Genomic DNA, 22,111 nt, shown 5'->3' on the forward strand with positions numbered 1-22,111 from the left:
CTTTGTATCGCTTGCACTTCACACCAAGCTGAGGACCTGGGAGGTGCTTAATAAGTGCCTCTGAACAAATGAGGGATGGTATCGGAGGCTTTATCAACCCAGATATGGGAGTTAAGCCCAGGGCTTCCTGACTCCAGCTCTTTATTCACGAGGCTGTGCTCCCATATCTCTCACTGTGAGATAGAAGAAAAGCCATGGAAGATGAGGCCCGTCCTGCAAGAGTCGTGTCAGGAGAGCTGAAGGCAGTCACAAAAAGTAAAGGGTGCCAGGACAATGGCAGGGGAGGAAGGATGGGGGACAGAACAACAGCTGCCCCGCTCTGAATGAATGGAGGTCTGTGGGCAGGGATCATCTCCCCACTTGTCAGAATGGGGAGAGGGGATAGGTCTGCATGGCCTTGGAGATACCTTGGGATTCCGAGAAGTCAATGTGAGGCATTTTGTGGTCCAGGCAAATGATTCATCCGTGTGGGAAATTCTCAGCAGGAAAGCTTCTTCCTGCAATGCTCTCATACTTGCTGGTTGCCTGAAAGGTTAAGGGACTAGCCCCTTGTCACACAACTAATATGTCGGAGGTGAGGAATTGAACCAAGGTTTTCCTGCACCTCAGAAACTGTATAAAATATAATCAAGTCAAACTAACAAGCATTTACTAAATGCTTAGGATGTCCAAGGCACTGTTAAGCACTGGGGCACAAAGAAAGGAAAAAAGCAGTCCCTGCCCCCAGGAGCTCACAGTCTGATGGGAGACAAACCTGTGAACAGCTGTATCCAAACCCAATGTAGAGAATAAATTGGAAGTAATCTCAGAGGGAAAGCATTAGCATTAAAGGGCATTGGGGCAGCTAGGGGACACAGCAGACAAAGAATCTACCCTGGACCCAGGGGGATCCCAGCCACAAGATAGTCGCCCACTGGACGACCTCAGCTGTGTCCCCCAACTCCAATTTTTATGGTCTCTAGGGTCTTGTATTTGAAAGTCAATTTGCCATTCAGTTCAGGTCTTTTCATCACAAATACCCGAAAGTCCTCTTTTTCACTGAAGTCCCATTTTTCCTCTGAAAGATTATGATCAGTTTTTCTGGATATGTGATTCTTGTTGTAATCCCAATTCCTTTGCCCTCTGGAATATCATATTCCATGCCCTCTGGTCCTTTAATGTAGAAGCTGCTAGATCTTGTGCTATCCTGACTGGGGCTCCACAGTACTTGAATTCTTTCTTTTTGGCAGCTTGCAATATTTTCTCCTTGACCTGAGAACTCTGAAATTTGGCTATAATATTCCTAGGATAAGCTCCCTGAAGGCAGGGACTTTTTTTTTTTGGTGGGGCAATGAGGGTTAAGTGACTTGCCCAGGGTCACACAGCTAGTAAATGTCAAGTGTCAGAGGCTGGATTTGAACCCAGGGCCAGCTAGCTGCCCCAGGCCCATATACTTTCTGAATCAGTTTGTGCAGTGTGGTGCTCCTAACAAATTGGTGATAGTTCAGTTATCATTTAGACTATAAAATTTGATTAAATTAATCTAGAATGGCTTGTGCTACATTCTGCTAATTTAGAAAAAAAAACAAACCAAAAAACAAATGGAGTGGACCAGAAGTCACAAGGCTCCAATTTACATAGGAAATTCAGATAGCATAGGAAAGAGGCTGGATTAACCAGAAGTCATTATAGCATGCCATTAGACAACCCTGAGTCACTGGGGCACATGCTTCTTATTCATGGGAACCATATACTTAGAAGTTATGGGCCAGCTATCAGAGTGAAATCACGAGGGGTTTCTCTGGGTGTTGTAAGGCCACAGTAGGAGAAAGCCTGCCTTCTTTGGAATGAATCGACCTTCTTTTGTTGTCTTCTTACACGTCCCCAAGAAGAGCTTGGCGTGTGCTCTTCACAAGCCAGGCATCATGAAGAGGGCCCGAGGAGATTCTCTTGAATTTTAAGAGAGGCAGAATGGCACAGCTGCCAGAGGGCCGGCCTCTCAGGAAGTCCTGGGTCAAGTTTAGCCTCGGACACATTGGCTGAATGACTGCAGGCATGTCTCTCGATTTCTCGGGGCCTCAAGCAGCTACGACTTCTTCCTTAGTAAGGAAAGAGTAAGCTCACCTGTATTGGGAGAGGAAGTTTGCTCACTAAGCGTATTCTCCACTTTTGAAATCACAAATTCAGACCCAAATGATTCTCTGTAGGTCTTTTAGTCGAGACAGAGATTGACAAGGAAAATTCCTGCATTCCTCAAAAACCCCAAACCCAACTTTGTCACATTTTTTCTTTTTAAATATTTTCTCAGTTTAAAAAAACCCCAAAACATCTCTGTCGCTTTCCAGTGGCCTCCCTTCAGTCTTCCACAGTGCCCTCCCTTGTAATGAGTGATCACAGTCCAGCTCAATTAGGAGTGTGGGATGTGTCAGAAATGCCCGCCTCCTTCTCTGCCCACAGCCCATCTCTCTGCTTCCCCACGGACTTCTGGGGCCAGGATTGCCACAGTCAGCTTCACGACACGTACTTTCCTCCCCAGTCAAGAGGTGCACATGAGGGTTTCTAGAACAGACATTTGTTTCTAATCCAAATGCCGCAGACAACTGCCCACATTTCATCTAAGTTCTTCCCTCTCCAAAGCTCCCTCACTCCCTCAGATTGCATAAAGGAGAAATGTGCTGATGTCTTCTTGATGCACGGCACTTTGCCTCTCCAGGAGTTTGTGCCTGGGGCAAATGTGGCAGAAGGAAAGGGAGTACTTCCCTGCAGAAGACTTTGGAAAAGACCCATGGGTTAGTTCAGCTCCAGGGAGGCGACTAACTCTCGCTTCTTTGGCAATTTGGGAGGCCGTGTGTGGGAAGGGCTCTGAACCTGGAAGCACCTAAGACCGAGGCCCAGCTCTGCTGCTGATGACCTGTGGAACCTTGGACAGTCACTTCGTGTCTCTGGGTCTCAGTTTCCTCAACTATAAAACAAGGGAAGTGGACCAGATAGGCCCTAGTGTCACTTGCAGCCCAAGACCCCTGGTCCATGACTCTGTTCAGGCTCTCTGGTGCTTTGATGGCCCCAACTCGCCCTGGCCATTCATCATTGTGCCTCATCTTACGCCAGACTGGACCTCCTCCTCAAGGCTCTTCTCCTTCAGCTCAGAGCCGCCTGCCCTTCGTCCTTCTGGTCTCATCCAAGTCTTCCTTCCCGAATCCTTTTCTTGCCTGTGTCCTCTTTCTCCTTTAGCACTTCCTTCCAGACTTTTGTAAAGAATTAATTGTTATTTGAGGTTTTTATGACCCCATCTTTTGGCTAGCATTTAAAAAAAAAACTCAGTGAGCGCAATGGCCTGAGGCTCTGCAAACACGGTGCTCCACCCACTGGTTGTAGCCATCGCCATGGCGCTGACACCTCACATCATCACCACGCGCCGATGCCTACATGGGCCTGGCAAAATTATAATGATTGGAAGCCCAGTGAGGGCAGTCATGTGACTGTCAGAACGGCCAGCCAATTGGCTGGGGGCTGTGTGTGGTCAGCCTGGGGTCTGCTGGGAAGAAGGGAGGTTTTTCGCCATTCTAGCTTGAAGCTGGAAGGTGACAGGATGCTGCTGTGTGTTCTCAGCTGATTCCTGGGCGGTGGTGTTGCTCAGGTTGTATAATTTCCCTTTCCCCATTTTATTTCCTTTCCCTTAATCCTACTGATCCTGTTTATGTTTTTTTTAAGTTCGTTCTTGTTAAATAAATCCTGCTCTGTTTTGAGGGAGGCTGTCGGTCTCCTTCCTTGTCCCAATATTACCACCTAGCTAACACTTCCCAATTAAAAATCGGTCCCTACAGTTCCCATCCCCAGAGTCAGTCTCCAAGCTTCCACAGACGTCAGCACCACCGATCCCCAGATGCCGGAAGAGAGAGATTTGTTCTGTTTGGCCACCACGGCAGAGCTGGGAGCAAGGAAGTAGAAAAGCTACAGAGGGCAGATTGAGGCTGGATGTCAGTAAACCCTCCTAATGATTAGAGCCATTCCAAGGCAGAATGGGGGCCCCCTTCACTGGATGGCCCCTTATGGGGCGTGTGGTGGAAGGCACATTGGATGAGAAGAATGTTAGCTAACAGTCATGTGGTTCCCACTCTGTGCCAGTCTCTGAGGAAACTGAGACAAGCACTAGCTGTGTGCCTAGGGTGTCTGGGGACACGTTTGAATGCAGATCTTATTGATTCTAGGCTCCAGTGCATGATCTACTGCACCACTTGCAGCCCACAGATGGAATGCTGGGCTCAAAGTCAGGAAGATCTGGTTTCAAATCTAGCCTCAGACACTTACTAGCTGTGTGACCCTGGGCAAGTCACTTAACTTCTGGTTGCCTCAGTTTGCTCATCCATAAAATGGAGATAATAGCACCGACCTCCCAAGGTTGTTGTGAGAATCAGATGAGAGAATAATTGTAAAGTAATCATTGTAATAGTAACCTGTACTATGTGACTGGCACATAGTAGGCGCTATATGTGTGTTTATTCCTTCCCCTCCCTTCTCCTTTCCTCCCCCTTTGTCACATGAGTTGAACTGGATGGCTGCTGACGTCTTCCATCTCTGACATTTCATGGTTCTTTGACTCATAATTCTTTCTCCCTCTTTTCCAACTCAAGTCCCTCATTTGCCCCTTTTCTCCCACAGCTCTCATCTTGGGAAAGTGAAAGTGCTCGAATGCTCAGTAAACATTTATTAATGTTTGATCCTATGTGTTGGGGATACAGATAAAGGTAGAGGACACTTCCTGCCCTCAGGAGGCTGAGTCGAATGAGGGAGACAACATGAAAACAGCCATGTACAAACAAGCCATGTGCAGGATGAATTAGATCATCGACAGAGGGAAGGTGCTATAGTTAAGAGGGATCACCAAAGGCTTCCCATGAAGGTAGAGTTTTAGCAGGAGTCTGAAGGAAGCCAGGAGGCAGAAATGGGGAGTGAGAGGCTTTCTGGCATGGGGGAGAGCCAGGGCAAATGCCTAGAGGTGGGAGATGATGGAGTGTCTTGATTGAGGAACAGCAAAGAGGCCTGATCACGGGACTGAAGAGTAACTGGGAGCATGTAAGGAGTGAGGGGACTGGAAGGGAGGGGACTTTGTATTTAGTACTTGGGACAATAGGGAACCACCACAGTCAGACCTGTGCTTCAGAAAATCAGCTTTATAGCTGAGTGCAGGGAGATGTGAGGCAGGGAGTGTTCCTAGGGACGTGTGTGTGTCCCAACTTGTCCTGTGATGACAGTAGAGTTACTACAGATCACCTTTGTTACTTAGCTCTCCGTGGGTGGAGCACCCTTCTAAACAGGGCGCCATGTCCTTGTAGGCGTCGTCAGGGAGTGAGAATGAACGGTGACTGGAGGAACAGTCCTGCTTCCCTGCTTCCCGGAGCCTGGGTGGGCTGTCAGGGTCTGCTGGGTCTATTTTGAGGAAAAGCTGCCCTTCTCCTGCGAGGTCCTGGGGGGCCTTGGGGCAGTGGCCCTGCTCTGGCAGAGGTGGGGCTGAGCTTGGGCTGGCAAAGCTGGGACTCAAGGAACTTGAATCTGGGGACTAGGTGGATTTTTTTTCTGCTAGAAACACAAATACGTTCTTTTTAAATTTTGTTTTTTATAACGTCTTTGCCTTTGTTAATAACCCCTAGAAAATGCAGTCTTGCCCAAATAGGGGAAGATTGAAGTGAGTGCTGGGAAAGGACTGGGTCAGGGAAAGGGGAAAGGTCATTACCCATTTGCTCAGTCTCTCGGGGCAGGGCAGCAAGGGTTCTCAGATCAGGAAAAGCTAGTCAGCTGTGCCAGGTGAAAGAGCAGTTGTGGTCAGATGTGTTCCCTTTGAGGCTCCCGGGAGGAGGAAGAGGAAAGGGGCAGTGCTGTTAGCAGCAGTGCTTCAGCGCAAGATTTACTGCAGAGGTGCTATAATGCTGTCATGGAGAGTTAACTCTGTACGCACTGAGACGGAGCCCAAGACGGCTGCTGCGCCACTCCTGGCTGGCAGGTTTTTCTGATCTTTATCAGGGCACAGAGCTTTAGGCCTATCCATATGGTTGGTTCTTCTCTTTTATTACTGTAGTTTTTTATTGTAGCAGTGCCCAGAACACAAATGTGCTCCCCTCTCTCTGAGGGCCCCTGTCTTCGTGTGGGTGAAGCCATTCTTCATTCCCGTGGTGACTGCCCTATCAACTGTGCCTTTACTTCTCCCTCTGGGAGAGAACCCAATGGCTGCACATCTGAGGAGCAGTGAGGACAACACTTACACATAATCCCTCACACTTATCTATCACCAGTATTTTGGTTTTCCAAGCTTTTTTTCCCCCCTGAAAACGGCCCTCCAGGGTAAGTAGTACAAACCACCTTTTCCTTCTACAGGTAAGGAAACTGAAGCTTGTGAAGTTCACATGACTGAGACATGTAAGACCTGGGACTTGAACAGTTTTGGACTCTTACATCTTATGCTCTTTGTACTACACACACACACACACACACACACACTCACACACAGCCCAGTTAGACTCTCTGAAGGTTGAGGCTTTTTCCTTCACAGCTGAGTTGACCAGGCTATTGGATCATGAAAGGTCAGTTGGCACAGAAAAGCAGCCAATGGGTTATTTGTCGTGTGGATGGGCATGCCAATCAACCTTCGGTGGTGCCAAAGAATACTTGCTTTAGGAAAACTGACAACCACTGAAACAAAGGATTTGACCAATGCCACCAGTGGTGTTGGCAGAAAGCCCTGGCACTCTTGGCTCTGATTGAGGTTCGGTTCAGTGGAAGCCCTTTACCTTCCTTAGCAGGTTCTTCCAGCCAGGTTTGGTTTTCCATTTAAACTCCTTTTTAGGTGTGTGCTTGTGTGCTTGAGCCTTGTTTGCAGATGGTCTTACGTGAAAACTCTGGTTTCCTCATCCTCTTTCTCACTCCTTTCAATTTTTCCTGCTCAGAGTTCCAAGGGAGTTGGTTTCCTGAAACTGATATAGCTGATAGTATGCCTGACTATCTCTGCCAGACCCACCCTTGGGCCTCAGGTCAGCCGCGCTCATCACCAGCTTGTTCGTGTGCTGTGGAATGTTAAAATGACATTCAGCCGACTGCTTCTGTGTCTGCGCCTAGATCTAGCTGTGTGTCTCGTTAGAGAAAACATGGCAATCGCTAGGAAAGCATGCGTTCCAGGGGCAACAGAAGACAGGTCTGGGAACGAGGCATCGAAGTTCAAGTTCCCCGCTCTGCCCCCCTCAATCCTCACCTCACAATTGAAGGGATTGTGTGAGAAGGTTTTTAAAAACCAGCCAACTCCAACACGCTATAATTCTATGTTGTGTCAGACATGATGCTTTTTTTAAAAACAAATGCACCAACAGTATCAGGGAGTTGGAATGATAAATGACACTGCCTAGAATGGAACCTGGATGTATTCAATGAAGAGGAGCATGTGACATGCAATAAAAGCAGGATTTGAGTCTCCCAAATCTGACTTACAAGTGGTGGGGAAGAAATCTGTTGAGAGTCAGTATTGCGGGGGCAGCTAGGTGGCGCAGTGGAAAAAGCACTTGCCCTGGATTCAGGAGGACCTGAGTTCAAATCCAAACTCAGACACTTAACACTTAACTAGCTGTGTGACCCTGGGCAAGTCACTTAACCCTCATTGCCCCACCAAAAAAGAAAAAAAGAAAAAAAAAAGAGAGTCAGTATTGCACCTCTGAATCCTAGAGGAGGAGTCAGGATTCTGGTTGTGGTTCTAGTCCTGACCAGCTACAGGCCTTTGAGCCAATGTCTTCCCCCTTCTCTGGGCCTCAGTGTTATATTCCATCTCGGACCTGTCTTCGAGGTCTCTTCCAGAACTGACTGTCTCTTTTCTGAAGGTCCTTCTAACCTGAACATGCTTTGCTCTGAGGCCTAAGGTCCTTTCTGAATCTGACTTTAGAGAGTTAGGCTGCTGAGGTCAGTGGGGTTCTTGGAAAGTAAAAGACTGGAGACAGGATCATTGTGGCCCAGGGGCTACCCCTCTTTGTGATCACAGCAGCTTGGTCTCTGGGGCTCATGTTCCCCATTTCTGCTTTGGGGAGGACCTCATGCGAGGTAGGGAGAAGTTGTGAGAATGTCCACAGACAGCTTTTCTTCTCAGTCTAAGACACTGTTATCTGGCTCTCAAAAGTGGACTCGGATGAACACATTTGTGTAACTTTAAGAAGCAGTCCCAGGGGCAGCTAGATGGTGCAGTGGATAGAGCACCGGCCCTGGATTCAGGAGTACCTGAGTTCAAATCCGGCCTCAGACACTTAACACTTACTAGCTGTGTGACCCTGGGCAAGTCACTTAACCCCAATTGCCCCACAAAAAAAAAAAAAGCAGTCCTAGACAGGGGAGCTATTTCACAGGCAGTAGAGAAAACCACCACTTGAAAACCAAGTCAGCTTTGATGTCTCCTTTGTTTTACTCAGAATATTTGTACTTAAGTTGAAAACCTAGTGAGTGCTTTAGTTGTGACTCCTTAGACCGAGTCAGTGCTGTAATGGAGTAACTCTGAGGAAGTAAGCTGCTCTCTGCCTCAGTTTCCCCACATTTAAAATGGGGATGATAGCAACATCTACATCATTGGGTTGTCAGGGGACCAGATGAGAGAACTTTTCAATCACTCTGCAAACATTAAAGGGATATATGTCAACGCTAGCTATAAAGGAAAGACACGTCTTAACCTAGTAGCTATATTAATTATTGCTGTGCATGCGGCAGAATAGAAATGTGTGTTTATGTTCATGAAGGTTTTCTTTTTTCCTTCTGCAGGACAGTCTTCAAGGGTATAAGACACAGAATAAATTTCTAAATAAAGAGATTTTGGAACTCTCAACTCTTCGAAGAAATGCAGAAAGAAGAGAGAAGGATTTAATGGTTAAGGTCAGATGAAAGGTTTTACCCTCTTCCGAGAAGGTTTGGGGGAAGAATTAGTTAGGGAGATTAGGAAAACCAGAAGACTCATGGGGGAGGGTGTGCTTACTTCTTTCAAGTTTGGTTCGAGGATGAAGAATGATACAAGCGATCCTTCTTTGACTCTCAGCTTGCCTGATTGAGAAGAGGGTTACTCTTGTGACATTTACAAAATTCACTTTAAGTGATGCTGTTGGGAATGCTTAAAATATTTTGACATGTCTCGTTTTAAAAGAGAACTGTTGAAGTTGCTCAGAAGTTGTTTTGTTCTTCTTAGTCTTATAACTAAGGCCCTAAAAGTGAGCAAGTTGTGTGAGCATGGAGATGTCGGGGTGTGTGGGAAGGGGATGAGACCAGCAGATGACCATTCTCATGCCAGCTTGGCTGCAGTCACTTCATCTTCTGTAAAATGGAGCTAAGAACACACACTAGCAAGTTGTGTTAGGTATTTTTATAGCATTTTAGAATTAGGAAAATAAATGCCCCACTTCAACCCTGGGAGGGAGAACTAGAAGTACCCCATCCTTGGGATAGGGTGAAATGAGATAATGTATGTAAAGTGCTTCACAAAACTCAAAGCACTCTGTACAAGTGAGCTATTGTGGACCCATCTTTACAGATGAGGAAACTGGGGGTGCTAGAGTTAGTATTTCCCACTGTGGCCTGGGGATGACTGGGCCTTTAGAAGTTATGCCAGTGACGACAAGTCCTCTTGAGGTAGAAGGCTTTGGTCTGGAGACCTTCTGCTAGATTGTGTGTTATCTAAGGACTAGTTAAGGGCACAGAGTTGTCAGCAGAGATTAGGTTGTGATCTGCATTAGTGGAGGGAGTACTCACATAAGGAAAATCAGATTCTGACCTGTTAAAGTAAGTCTCTGCACATCTGTGTGTCCATATGCTTTCTGTGTCTGCGTTTGAACTGGAGTGCTCACGAGAACATTTTCTTCAGTATTCTAGCCTGGAAGCCAAGTTGTGTCAAATAGAAAGCAAGTATTTGATTTTGCTTCAAGAAATGAAGAATCCTGTGTGCTCTGAAGAGCAGGGACCTGCCCGGGACGTCATAGCTCGGCTCCTGGAAGATGCTTTGCAGGTGGAAGGCCCCGAGCAGCCTGAGCAAGCTTTTGTCAAACCGCATCTTGTCAGGTATGTGTACTGGGGACTGTTGGTAGGAGGGTACTCGGGAGTCCAGGATTGCCCCAGCCCTAGAGCCTTTGGCTGCCCTGGCCCCCTTTTATAGGAGAAGAGGAAAGGACATGGAGGGCTGGGGCCCCGGGGACAGGAGCTCGAGCCTTGTGTCAGATGGAGGCAAGAACGCTGACTGCCTTCACATGCGCTCCGCCATAGCCTGCACCGCCCACCCAGCTCTCAGCATCCTGCGACCTCCAGTGGGGACCTGGAGCACCCGTGTTTTACTGTTGCTTTTTTCTTAGAAATCTCTGTTAAGCCTCAGTAATTGAGAGAAAAGAATAGAAGCCCAGACTCGCTTTGAGATCAAACCCCTTGTTTGATTGGTGGGGAGGCAGCAGTCCCTGCTGGGCTGGAGGAACTGGCCCCTATGGCCACAGAGCTGATTAGTAACAGAGGAAGAAGCCAGATATGGGCTACGTTGGGGTAGGGCTTGTGTCTTTGTATTATTATTATTATTATTATTGATTTTTCACATTTTGATTTCACTTGAAGAGCTTATGCCTCCCCTCAAAACTACCTTGTATAGATTCCGTTTTGTATGTATGTCTTCTCCAGTAGAATGTTCTTGGGCCCTGCGGGGTCTGCTTTACACATGTCCTTCTGTGTACAGTGCCTGGTGCTTGCTGATCAGTTCTCTCCTACTTAAGATTATAAGAGGCTGGTGGTAGCGGTCAGAGAGCTGGACCTGGAGTCAGGAAGAACTGAGTTTAGATTTGACCTTGGGCAAGTCATTTAACCTCTCTGCCTCAGTTTCCTCAACTATAAAATGGAGAGAATAAAAGCACCTACTTTGTAGGGTTGTTGTAAGAATGAAATGAGATAATAAAACACAAGGCACAGTGCCCAGCACATAGTAGGTCCAATATAACTGTTAACTATAATTACAATTATTATTATTGTTATTTCTAAAACTCTTAGCACAGTACCTGGCACATAGTAGATATTCTATAAATGCTTATCCTCTCCCCTTCCCCCTTCCCCCTTCCTTGAGGGCAAAACCCGTGTCTTCTACCCCTTTTAGCCACTCTAGCTCTTGGCAAGATCTGCCCCATTTTAGAGCCGGTCTGCCCTCACAAAGACAGAGGAGCGGCTCCAGCCTGCACAGTCTGTGCTCTTGCCCCACACCAGGTATGGGCAGGCGCTGTCTCTGTGGATGGTGGAGCTCAAAGGCCTGATAACAGGTTCACTTTTCTTCTCTTCAGTGAGTATGACATTTATGGGTTTCGGACAGTCCCTGAGGATGATGAAGAAGAGAAGCTGGTCGCTAAAGTTCGGGCGCTAGATCTGAAGACTCTGGCGCTCACAGAAAATCAGGACATCTCTACGGGGGTCAAGTGGGAAAATTATTTTGCCAGCACCATGAACCGAGAGATGATCTGCTCTCCCGAGCTGAAGAGCCTCATCCGCATCGGGATTCCCCATGAGCATCGCTCCAAGATGTGGAAGTGGTGCGTCGATCTCCACACCAAGAAATTCAAGGACCGCGCGGAGCCTGGCTACTTCCAGACGCTGCTCCAGAACGCCCTCGAGAAGCAGAATCCGGCCTCCAAGCAGATTGAGCTAGACCTCTTGAGAACACTGCCCAATAACAAGCATTACTCCTGCCCCACATCAGAAGGCATTCAGAAACTGCGCAAGGTTCTGTTGGCCTTTCGTGAGAGAAACCCTGATATAGGCTACTGCCAAGGTCTGAACAGGTAGGAGTCCACCAGGGTCTTAGAGCTGGAGGGGCTTCCAGAGCCATCCAGACCAGTGTTGGGGGTGGGGTGGGATTTAAACCCAGGTCCTCAGATCCATGGCCAGTGCTCTCCACTGTGCCATATTCCCCCCCCCTTCCCCCCCACTTTTAAAGGGAGAAGAAATAGAACATCTAGTCTGCCAAAGGAGTTCAGAGAAATAAGGCCCCTCTTCAGATAGTATGGAGGAAAACCATGTTGTTTTTATCTGAATCAACTAGTTCTCCCTGTAATTAATAGGAAGAGACTGAATAATGCACCAGGAGAAAGATGTTCAAAGACGGTGGCCAGGCTCTGCCCCCTTCACTCCGACAGCAGAAATTTGCATTCTTAGCTCCTGCTTTGGGCACTTTATCTCCTGCAGAATACAAATCCTTGAGTGGGCATGTTGAGGGATGCCCAAGGCCTGCTGAGGGAGTTTTTCAGACAGTAGAAGCCCCCCACTAGCAAAATAAGGCATTGGATTTTGACTGTTGTGGACAGAAGTCTCATGTCTCGTGTCCACTCGGCGTCCAGCAGCTCTCGCTCAGCCCTGTGGCAGCAACTTCCCTGACTAGTCTGCATCTCCACGTGGCTGGCAAAGCAGCCCTCTCCATCCTGACTTGTTCCTTCCCAATGCAGATGTCTTCCTGGCTCCTCCCACCCGAGAGCCTGCCTCCCCGGTAGTGATCACTCCCACCCATCTAAAGCAGTCACCATGCCCCGCGTGCCAGTTCCTCTGCCCCCCAGTAGAGCTAAAACCAGCCCAAAGGACGAGCGCTGTTTGTGTACCAGCTCTCCCTGCCTGAGTCCCCTGGTGCTCTTCTCCTAGGCTTGGCTCCAGTCCTTGGGTGTGTCTGGACAGCAGAAGGTGGGCGGGGAGCTTCCTGGGCCAGAGACAACTCCCTCCCTCTTTTCCTCTCAGAACTGCTTCTCTTTGGAGCTTCAAAATTTCATTCTTGAAATCTTCTTACACCTCGGGGGTTAGAACGCGAGGCCGTGAAACCAGACCTGAGCCGCTTTCTCTGAACCCTTTGAGGACGGCTCTCCCAGTGCAGGCGCTTCCATAACGCTCCCCTCCTCATGACCCCGTGTCACAGCTAGGATGGGCCTAATTGGCCTCTCTTGGCAGACGAGGAAGCAGGCTCCCAGAGGGACCCTTGGTGTCCGCGAACGGCCAGCATCAGGAGGATCGCTGGGCTTTTAACTACCACTGTTTCCACGTCTATTTCCAGACTTCTTGTTAAGTGCCACGGGCTTATTGGAACTCTTTGAACAGGATGACAAACTTGATTAGTGAGAGGAAAACATGCATTTCTTGGGGTTTTTAATGTGCTCTGCATGATTGCTCCTGAGAAACCGTCCGGTCAAAGGAAAGAACTAATTTGTGGTGTCCTGGCAACAAAAACTAGGTTTAAAAAAAATGGAAAAGGAGAAGCAACCCTTTTTTTTTTTTCCAGTTCTCTCACTCTGACGACTGTTAGGCTCGACGAGGAGCCCTTGTAGCTTTTCTTCATTGGGAAGCTAGAAGTCGTTTTGGCTGTTGGGGAGGAAGGAAGAATATACCCGTCTCCCAAAAATATTGTAGAAACAGGCGCCTTTTTCTGGAAGTGTCAGCTCTTTGATTTTTCTTGGTCTGCTTGTAGGTTGGCTGCTGTCGCTCTCCTCTACTTGGACCAAGAAGACGCCTTCTGGTGTCTCGTCACCATTGTGGAAGTTTTCATGCCCCGAGATTACTACACAAAGACTCTTCTAGGATCACAGGTATTAGAGGATTCAGCAAAGGCCACGTTTTCATCATTTGTTTTTAGAGTTAAATATGTACTTTTGGGTTTTAGTTATTTAACTTATTTAGTTTAAGGGAAGAACATGGAAGAAATTGTCAGCTTGAAAGGTAAACAAGGAATATTTTATTAATGATACTGAGGGAGGAAGATCTGAAGTCTGAAGGGCCTGTCACATTCTTTCAGCCTGTGGCTGTGACAGACTGTGGGGCGGGGTGGGGTGGGGGGGACGGGACACAAACAGCCAGCTCAGGGTGGAAAGAACATTGGATCTGCAGTCCACAGTTGGAGGTTAGGGTCTCACCTCTACCACAACCCTTCTGGAAAGCGACAGGAATCCTGTGACTACAGTGACCAAAGTGTCTGTGCTGTTTGGTCCAGGCACGTGTGCCAGGGAGGTTAGTAACAGAGAAGGGCCCTGTTTAAACCACAGTATTTATGGCAGCTCTTTTTGTGGTGTCCGAGAACTGGGAACAAGGTTGGTTTCCATTGAGGTGGGAAGAGCTAAACGTATGATAACCTATGAACAGAAGGGACTTTTACGGCGCTGTAAGAAATGACAAGCATGATGAGCACAGAGATGCCTGGAAAGACTTCTATGAACTGATGCAAAGGGAAGTCGGCAAAGCCGGGAAAACAATCTATAAGATGGCCACAGCTGTGGAAATGGAAAGCACACCACAGCCACCCCAGCTGAGTGTTCTGAAAGACGAAGAAAGGAAGCAACACAGGGGGAGTTTTAAGTGACGTAAAATCAAAAGAGATCAGCAAGATCGTTCTTTAAAAAAGAACCCCCCTCTGCTGTCTATTGTCTGTGTTCCCTCGGGCCAGTTGTGAAACCTCTGTGGGCATTCGTTTCTTCAAGCTGAAAATGAAGGCTTTGGACTCACGACCTCCATGACCGATCCCTTCGTCTCCCTATTTTGTGATGCTGGCAGTGTTGCTCACCTCTCCAGGCGAGAGTGTTGTGTCATAGACACTTTGTGAATGTACAGATCCATTCTGGTGTCCATTCCCAGTCTTCACATCATCATGTGGGAAAGAAAAGGAGAAAAGATGGGATTGAAGTCAGGAAGGAAAGGCTTGTATTTTTGCAGCTCAAAAGGGAATGACTTGGAAGGACAGAACTCAAAGTGTCAGGTCTCTTCAGGGAAAAAAACCTTAAGCCATCGTCTTTTTGTTGTTGTTGTTGTTGTTCCAGATAGATACGAGCTCAAGGGGAAAAAAACAACAATGACAACAAATCTTTTTTGATATGTTAAAGATAAAATTTGTACCAAGCTGTGCTAAAGAACATAAAAACATTTTGAAAATCTTTTAGAAAGATGTGTTTGTGTGATCAGTGCAGCTACGTGATGCAGTGAATAGAGTGCCAGGTCTGGAGTCAGGAAGACCTGAATTCAAATGTGGCCTCAGACACTCACCACTCTGGGACCCTGGCCAAGTCACTTAATCCGGCTTGCCTCAGTTTCCTCATATGTAAAATGAGTTGAATAAAGAAATGGCAAACCCCTCCATTATGTTTGCCAAGAAAACCCCAGAAGGGGTCATAAAGAGTCAGAAATGACTGAAAAATGTCTTAATCACAAATGCAAAGTTTTGTGAGAATTCTGAAGGCAGAGAAAGCCAAACCAAAGACCCAAGCTAAAGACTCCATTCCTGCTGGGCTCAAAGAGATCCCAAACTGACATTTCTGAGTATACTGAAGCACTCACTAGTCCTCACCTTTACCCCTGCTCACAGCATCTCTGAGGTTCTCCAGGTAGCCTGCATTGGAGGAAATGCTTGTTCTGTACTCAGCATTGGGTTTGATGCCAAGGGGGTACAAAAGAAACACAGGCTTTGCCCTGGGGGCTGGCAATCTAGTTGAAATGACGAGAGCATTTATCGTTTTCTCTCTGCCTCATCTCATGCTCCACTTCCACCCCCCCACCCCCGCCCTTTCTGTCTTCTTCTTCACTTAAGCCAGTGGACAACCTTGGGTTTGTTTGTCCAAGTCCTAGCACTAGTAGCCAGTCTCAAAAGGTCACTAGCCACAGCCTCAAATGAAATTAAGGGGCTTTATAGAGTAGTAAGGGGGCAGCTAGGTGGCACAATGGATAGAGGGTCAGGTCCAAAGCCAGGAAGATTTATCCTCCTGAGTTCAAATATGGCCTCAGACACTTACTAGCTGTGTTACCTTGGGCAAGTCACTTCACCCTGCTTGCCTCAGTTTCCTCATCTGTAGGATGAGCTGGAGAAGGACATGGCAAACCATTCCAGTATCTTTGCCAAGAAAACCCCAAATGGGGCCACTGAAAAATGACAACAAAATAGCATAGTAATGTTTTCTGTGTGGTTCCGAGAGCTGTATTAATCACAGGTTGACAAGTAGCTTTTGACTGGTTTAATGATTTTCACCTTTTGTTCGCTTTAACAAGTTGTTTGGTTCAACAAGTGTAGCATGTTTATTAGGCCCTCTAAACATTTTTTATCAGCGTCATCCAGGAGCTACATGTTAATATTATATTAAGTGTTTTTCCTGGATAGGGAGCTGGGAGCCCTGTGTTCTAGTGCTGACTTTGCCCTGGATAAATGACTCCCTGCCTGAGGTCTCTCTTCCTCTATAGATTGATAAAGTTGTACTTGATGATTTCCTAAGGTGACGTCCAGTTCCGATATACCCATTGGGTCTAGCCTTTCTCACCATGGTTTGTGAATGTACCTACTCTCTGGGACTGCCTCTTTGTGTTACTAGCTCCTTTTGAGTGCAGGTGTCAGGCTCAACCTCAGGGATGGTCTGCTCTATACAATGTGTTAAGTCTTTTTTTTTTTTTTCCGGGGCAACGGGGGTTAAGTGACTTGCCCTAGGTCACACAGCTAGTAAGTGTCAAGTGTCTGACGTTGGATTTGAACTCAGGTCTTCCTGAATCCAGGGCTGGTGCTTTATCCACTGTGCCACCTAGCTGCCCCTGCACTGTACAGTGTGGAAAAGACCCTCTCTACAGTGATCATTGAGTCAGTGACATGGGCTTCTGACACAAAGAACAGTGTGACAGGTAAAACTAAACGTGTGTGGTCACCCTACCTGTCCCCTTGTGGGGAAAGCTACCTAGGACAACAGTTTGACAGTTTAGGTATTAAACATTTATTAAATATATTAGAGGTCAACAAAGAGAGAACAAGTCTCTCTGAAAGAACAAGAAAACCCTAACTACCTCAACCGCTCTTACTTCAGTTGCCAATCCCACGAGGGTCCACCCACCAACTGACCAAACCAACTGCTTCCAGCTGATTGGTTGAGAGTGGTCTCATGTTGATGTGAGGTAACTTTGGGACACTGAACCTTAGAAAGGTCAACTCAATGCTCTCACAGCAGGGGCCCCTGGTAATAATAATATTCTCACACTCTCCCCCTGTGCTTCATTAAGAAACAGAGTTTCCGGGGCAGCTAGATGGCGCAGTGGTTAAAGCGCTGGCCCTGGATTCAGGAGGACCTGAGTTCAAATCCGGCCTCAGACACTTGACACTTGCTAGCTGTGTGACCCTGGGCAAGTCACTTAACCCCCATTGCCCTACCAAAGAAAAACAAAACAAAACAAAACAAACAAACAAACAAAAAAAACATAATTAAGAAACAGTTTCCAGGGCAGCTAGGTGGCGCAGTGGATAGAGCACCGGCCCTGGAGTCAGGAGTACCTGAGTTAAAATCCGGCCTCAGACACTTAACAATTACTAGCAGTGTGACCCTGGGCAAGTCACTTAACCCCAATTGCCTCACTAAAATAAAAAAAGAAACAGAGTTTCCTTAAATGAAGCAATAACATTACATATACTTATAACTAACAATGTAAAGGGAATAAAAGAAAAGAAAAGAAATTGAGTGACACATTGACAAAAATTGAAGGGGGCACTCCCCTTTAGTAGGTGGACATTACAAACAGTGTATATAATGGGAAAAGGAAAACAGGAAAATGTCCGTTCAAGTCTTTAGAAATCTTTTCTCAGATGATTCTTGGGACGTCCTCTGGGTATAGCTCTGAATTCTGGCTCTGGATCCTGGGCATGGTCTCAGGTGTGGTTGTAAAAAAAAAAAAAAAAAAGTCCCTCGGGTGTTTCAGATACTGATGATCAGCTAGAAAGTGTCAGCTGGAGAGTTTCCTACAAAATTGATCTTAACACAACTTTGAATAACTTTGCCAATAACCAAATCAAACAATGAGAGTTCTCAAAACCATGCATTGTTCCTGGTGGCGTGCTTGGTGTAAACAGGGTAGTTTTGATTCCGTGTGTTTAGAACGGTCCTGGGCACCCAGTAGATTCTCAGTAATGATTAAAATGACTCTGGGGGCAGCTAGATGGCGCAGTGGTTAAAGCGCTGGCCCTGGATTCAGGAGTACCTGAGTTCAAATCCAACCTCAGACACTTAACACTTACTAGCTGTGTGACCCTGGGCAAGTCACTTAACCCTCATTGCCCCGCCAAAAAAAAAAAAAATGACTCTGCTAGACCAGTGTGGATGAACACCATTTAGCAGTCTCTTCTCTCTTTCTTCAGGTTGACCAGCGAGTATTCAAGGATCTCATGAGTGAGAAGCTGCCTCGGTTGCATGCCCACTTTGAACAGTACAAAGTTGACTATACGCTCATCACATTCAACTGGTTCCTGGTGATATTTGTGGACAGTGTTGTTAGCGACATCCTCTTTAAAATCTGGGACTCTTTCCTCTATGAAGGACCAAAGGTATGTTGCCCAAGCTGTGCGTTTGAAGATGTCCCATGACCACCCTGATAATCACATGACACTGGGAGTCTTTGAGTAGAACAGGATGAAGTGTAATAGGAGAAACGAAGCAGAGAGAGCACAGTCGAAGCTTAAGCCTGTTCTGATTTGAACTAGATGCAGACTCTCTCGTGATCCCGAGTGCCTCCTTAAGACAAGTCTGCATGACCTCAGCCAGTCAGCTTTGGGTGACATCAGAAATGTCTGGGAAATGTCCTCTGTGGAAGCAACCTCAGCGGGCATCCTAATTGTGAAGTTGTGTATCTTTCCTACCATGCACCAAACAGATGGCTGCCCAGCCGCATCTCCCTGAGGCGGCCCACTTCACCTCTGGACAGCTCTGACTGTCAGGAAGGTTTTCCTTATCTTGTCTAAATCCGCTGTCTGTTGTCCTTAATTCTGCCCTGGTCCTAGGTAATAGCCCTGCTCATCTTGGAGGACCACAGCTCTGTGTTCTTTCTAAGGAGAAGTGACCGGTACATTGTGTTGGGTTTCAGTGACTTTTTTCTGAGTTATTAAAAGAACATATACATCGCAGTAGGCCCCCAAAGCTGTTTGGTCTGGGAAGAGCAGACATTTACTAGTGTGACCAAATAATGGGATTTGGCAGAAGCCCAGGTGACCCCACCTGAAGATTGATTTGGAATTGAGTCTTTTTTTTTTTTTGGTGAGGCAATTGGGGTTAAGTGACTTGCCCAGGGTCACACAGCCAGTAAGTGTTAATTGTCTGAGGCTGGATTTGAACTCAGGTCCTCCTGAATCCAGGGCCAGTGCGCTATCCACTGTGCCACCTAGCTGCCCCCCCACATTAGATTTTAAACATTACACTAGGGCACTGGAATTCCTTTTCCTTGGGGAGTTGGACTCTCTTCGGAAACTTGATTTCACACCAAAATAAATTTTAAAATGTTTTTGAAAGTATCCAGAAGTGAAGAATGTAGAGTCTGGTTCATCAACGAGATGGGCCCCAACTATGCCTCACAGGTGGATACCCCGCCTTTGTAGGACCATCCCCAGTCCTATGATCTGAACCCATGAGTTTAGGGCCCATCAATTGACTTTCTAGAGTCAGTTACGTTTAGTTCAAACTACAGTTCTTACTTGGGTCAGTCCTGCAAGCGTAACGGCTGATGGTTATCAGTCAGTTACTAATGATGGTGCTGCATTTTAGCAGCTGGGAGTGTAAGGACGGTCCCAGCGCACCTTGAGATGGTGCTGTACCCAGCATTCTACTCACAGAGTCCTGTGAGCCAGGCAGCAGAAGGGTTACTCTCTCCTTCTAGCAGATGAGAAATCTGAGGCTTAGGGAGGCTAAGGGGCTTGCCACAGGTAACCTAACCCATCAACAGCCAGTGTTCTTTCTGATACACCAAGTCTTCCCCTCAATCAACAACCCACTAATTTAGATAAGAAGAGCAGTTTATGGTTCCCTATAGTGTTAGGAACAGGAGAAGTATTGGGCTATGAAAGTAACCTTTAGAAACATATTCAGTCACAGTCTTTTGAAGCTGTGATGCTGGGGTTTTAGGAGAGACTTGGGAAAGCCCCGGCCAGCCGAGTGAAACCAGTGAGCTTAGCTTTCTCCTGCCCCCAGGCAGGGGCCCTGACATGGGCTGCTCTCACTCTCCATCCATCAGACAGACAGACTTTCCCTTGGCCCGTGGTGCATGCGGTCCTAGCTCCAGAAAGCCCCCGTGACAGAATAGGTCTCAGGAAAAGGGGCCTGTGCCTCTCTGCTTCCCCTGAGGATGCAGGAGGAGGAGGTCCCCGGGCTCTGAGCAGGCCTGGCAGTGCGGCTCCCTCCCGGAATCCTCTGATTCTTGTCATTGACTCCACAGGTCATTTTCCGCTTTGCTCTGGCGCTCTTTAAGTACAAAGAAGAAGCGATCCTGAAGCTGTATGATTCAATGGCCATATTCAAGTGTCTGCGACACTTCACGCGCACTATTCTTGATGCCAGGTATGGGCTTCCAAAGACAACCATGCTGGACCAAGTTAGACGTCTTGGCTAACGCTTCTGTTGTGAAGAAATCTTTTGTGAGGGGGTGAGACTTAAGGCTGCCTCCGAGAACAGTTATTCCTGAACTGCTGGTCAGTGACAGAGAATGAGGGGAGAGTGCCAATCATTGGTGCTCAGAAGGGCCTGAAGCTCATCTCATGGCTCCCCAGGATCTGGGGCTGACTCACAGTGGCAATGCCTCCCAGCAGGCTTCCACCAATACTCATTTTAATGAGATTTTACTTGTGGCCAGAGAGCGGAGGCAGTGAGGGTGCCCCAGGGTGGCCCCAGAGCAGCCTCAGAGTGGCCCTGGGGGCCCGAATCACATGAGCACCAGTGGTTAGAGGGCTCAGTAATTGGTAGCTGCTGGGTATGGCAAATGATAATCTTTCTCTCTAGTCTACTAGTGTGTTCTGCATTATGGAGCTCCTGTTCTCTGACCATAATAGGATTTCTGAAGCAGCATTACGCAAATATTGTTTGACGAATTTAACTTTCTCATTTGTTTATATTGTCTATAACACTTTGACTTACAGGGTCTCTGAATGTCAAAGGACCCTGGAGATTATCTGTCTAGTCCACCCTCTCTTTTAAGGATGGGAAAATTGAGGCCTGGAGTAGGGAAATAATTTGCCTAATTATTCTTTTTTTTTGTTTTGTTTTTGGCGGGGCAATGGGGGTTAAGTGACTTGCCCAGGGTCACACAGCTATTAAGTGTCAAGTGTCTGAGGCTGGATTTGAACTCAGGTCCTCCTGAATCCAGGGCCGGTGCTTTATCCACTTCGCCACCTAGCCGCCCCTTGCCTAATCATTCTTGCCGGCTGTGACCTGACCGTCACGTTAGAGAAACAAGACCTCAACGTGCTTGTAAAACAAATAGCCACTGAGTCACTCCTACAATTCAGTAATATACAGTCAAGGGCGCGAATGAACGGTACAAGAATGTGGGCCATGGAGTTCTGGGGGAAGAGACCTCGATCCCTGGGCAGGGCGCTTCTCAAGAACATGGAGTGAGTGATGGAGTGAGAAAGTTTGTGGAAAGATTAGATGGAGGTGTTGTAGATGGCATCAAAGATGAAATGGCCTTTAGATATGTGTTTCAGTCACCTACGCGTGTTAGTGTTTTAATCCTTGTACTTTAGTTCTGCAAAAATCCATGATTTCCCTTCCACCAATACAGTCTCTGAGTTGATGTGGCTAAAAACATTAATTATCCAGTGTCTAGCCTTGTAGTGACAAATCTCTCCCTGCATTTGGCAAGGTCAGATGGAATACACGGTTCTTTATTGGACCTGTACTTGAAACCCTTTGAACTCAGCAGGATTTGGCTGAATTTATATGCTGCTGGCATGGCATCTGAGAGTCTAGGGTTGCTTCTATGCGATGATGAGGCAGGTGGAGGGCTGGGGTGGAAGATAAAATCCTTCAAAAGTTAAGATGTAGCCTTTATTCATTTATCTTGTGCCTAAGTAATGTGATTATTGGGGATCTTAGAGAAACAATCTCTGAAATTTGGAACCACAGCACTGAGAGGAACCATGGGAATTATCATTTCTCTGTTTCTAGGAAGATTTGACAAAGTTTGGGGACCAAAACAGCTGGTTCTTCTCTAGAAAACGAGTTTTCAGGAGATTTTGGCTCACAGGACAAAGTTCCTACTTGCGCAGACTGCAGATATTGCAAGTGTCCATGCATATGCTGGGAGTCGTGCCAAGTGCCTGTCATTTCTGATGGGGAGCATTAGGAAAAGTGGCATTCAGCCCAGT

At 47.1% G+C, this 22,111-nt stretch overlaps 1 protein-coding gene across 1 annotated transcript in view; it reads left to right on the forward strand.

Annotated features, from left to right (window-relative positions):
- Nucleotides 1-22,111, forward strand: part of TBC1D2B (TBC1 domain family member 2B) — a 70,731-nt gene that overhangs the window by 43,270 nt on the left and 5,350 nt on the right. The window contains 6 exon segments of the mRNA XM_043985803.1: nt 8,758-8,868; nt 9,848-10,041; nt 11,289-11,783; nt 13,448-13,565; nt 18,122-18,307; nt 20,185-20,306. Of these exon segments, the coding sequence (XP_043841738.1) occupies nt 8,758-8,868; nt 9,848-10,041; nt 11,289-11,783; nt 13,448-13,565; nt 18,122-18,307; nt 20,185-20,306 (1,226 nt within the window).

The sequence above is a fragment of the Dromiciops gliroides genome, chromosome 2 (genome assembly GCF_019393635.1).
Source record: "Dromiciops gliroides isolate mDroGli1 chromosome 2, mDroGli1.pri, whole genome shotgun sequence".
NCBI lineage: Eukaryota > Metazoa > Chordata > Mammalia > Microbiotheria > Microbiotheriidae > Dromiciops > Dromiciops gliroides.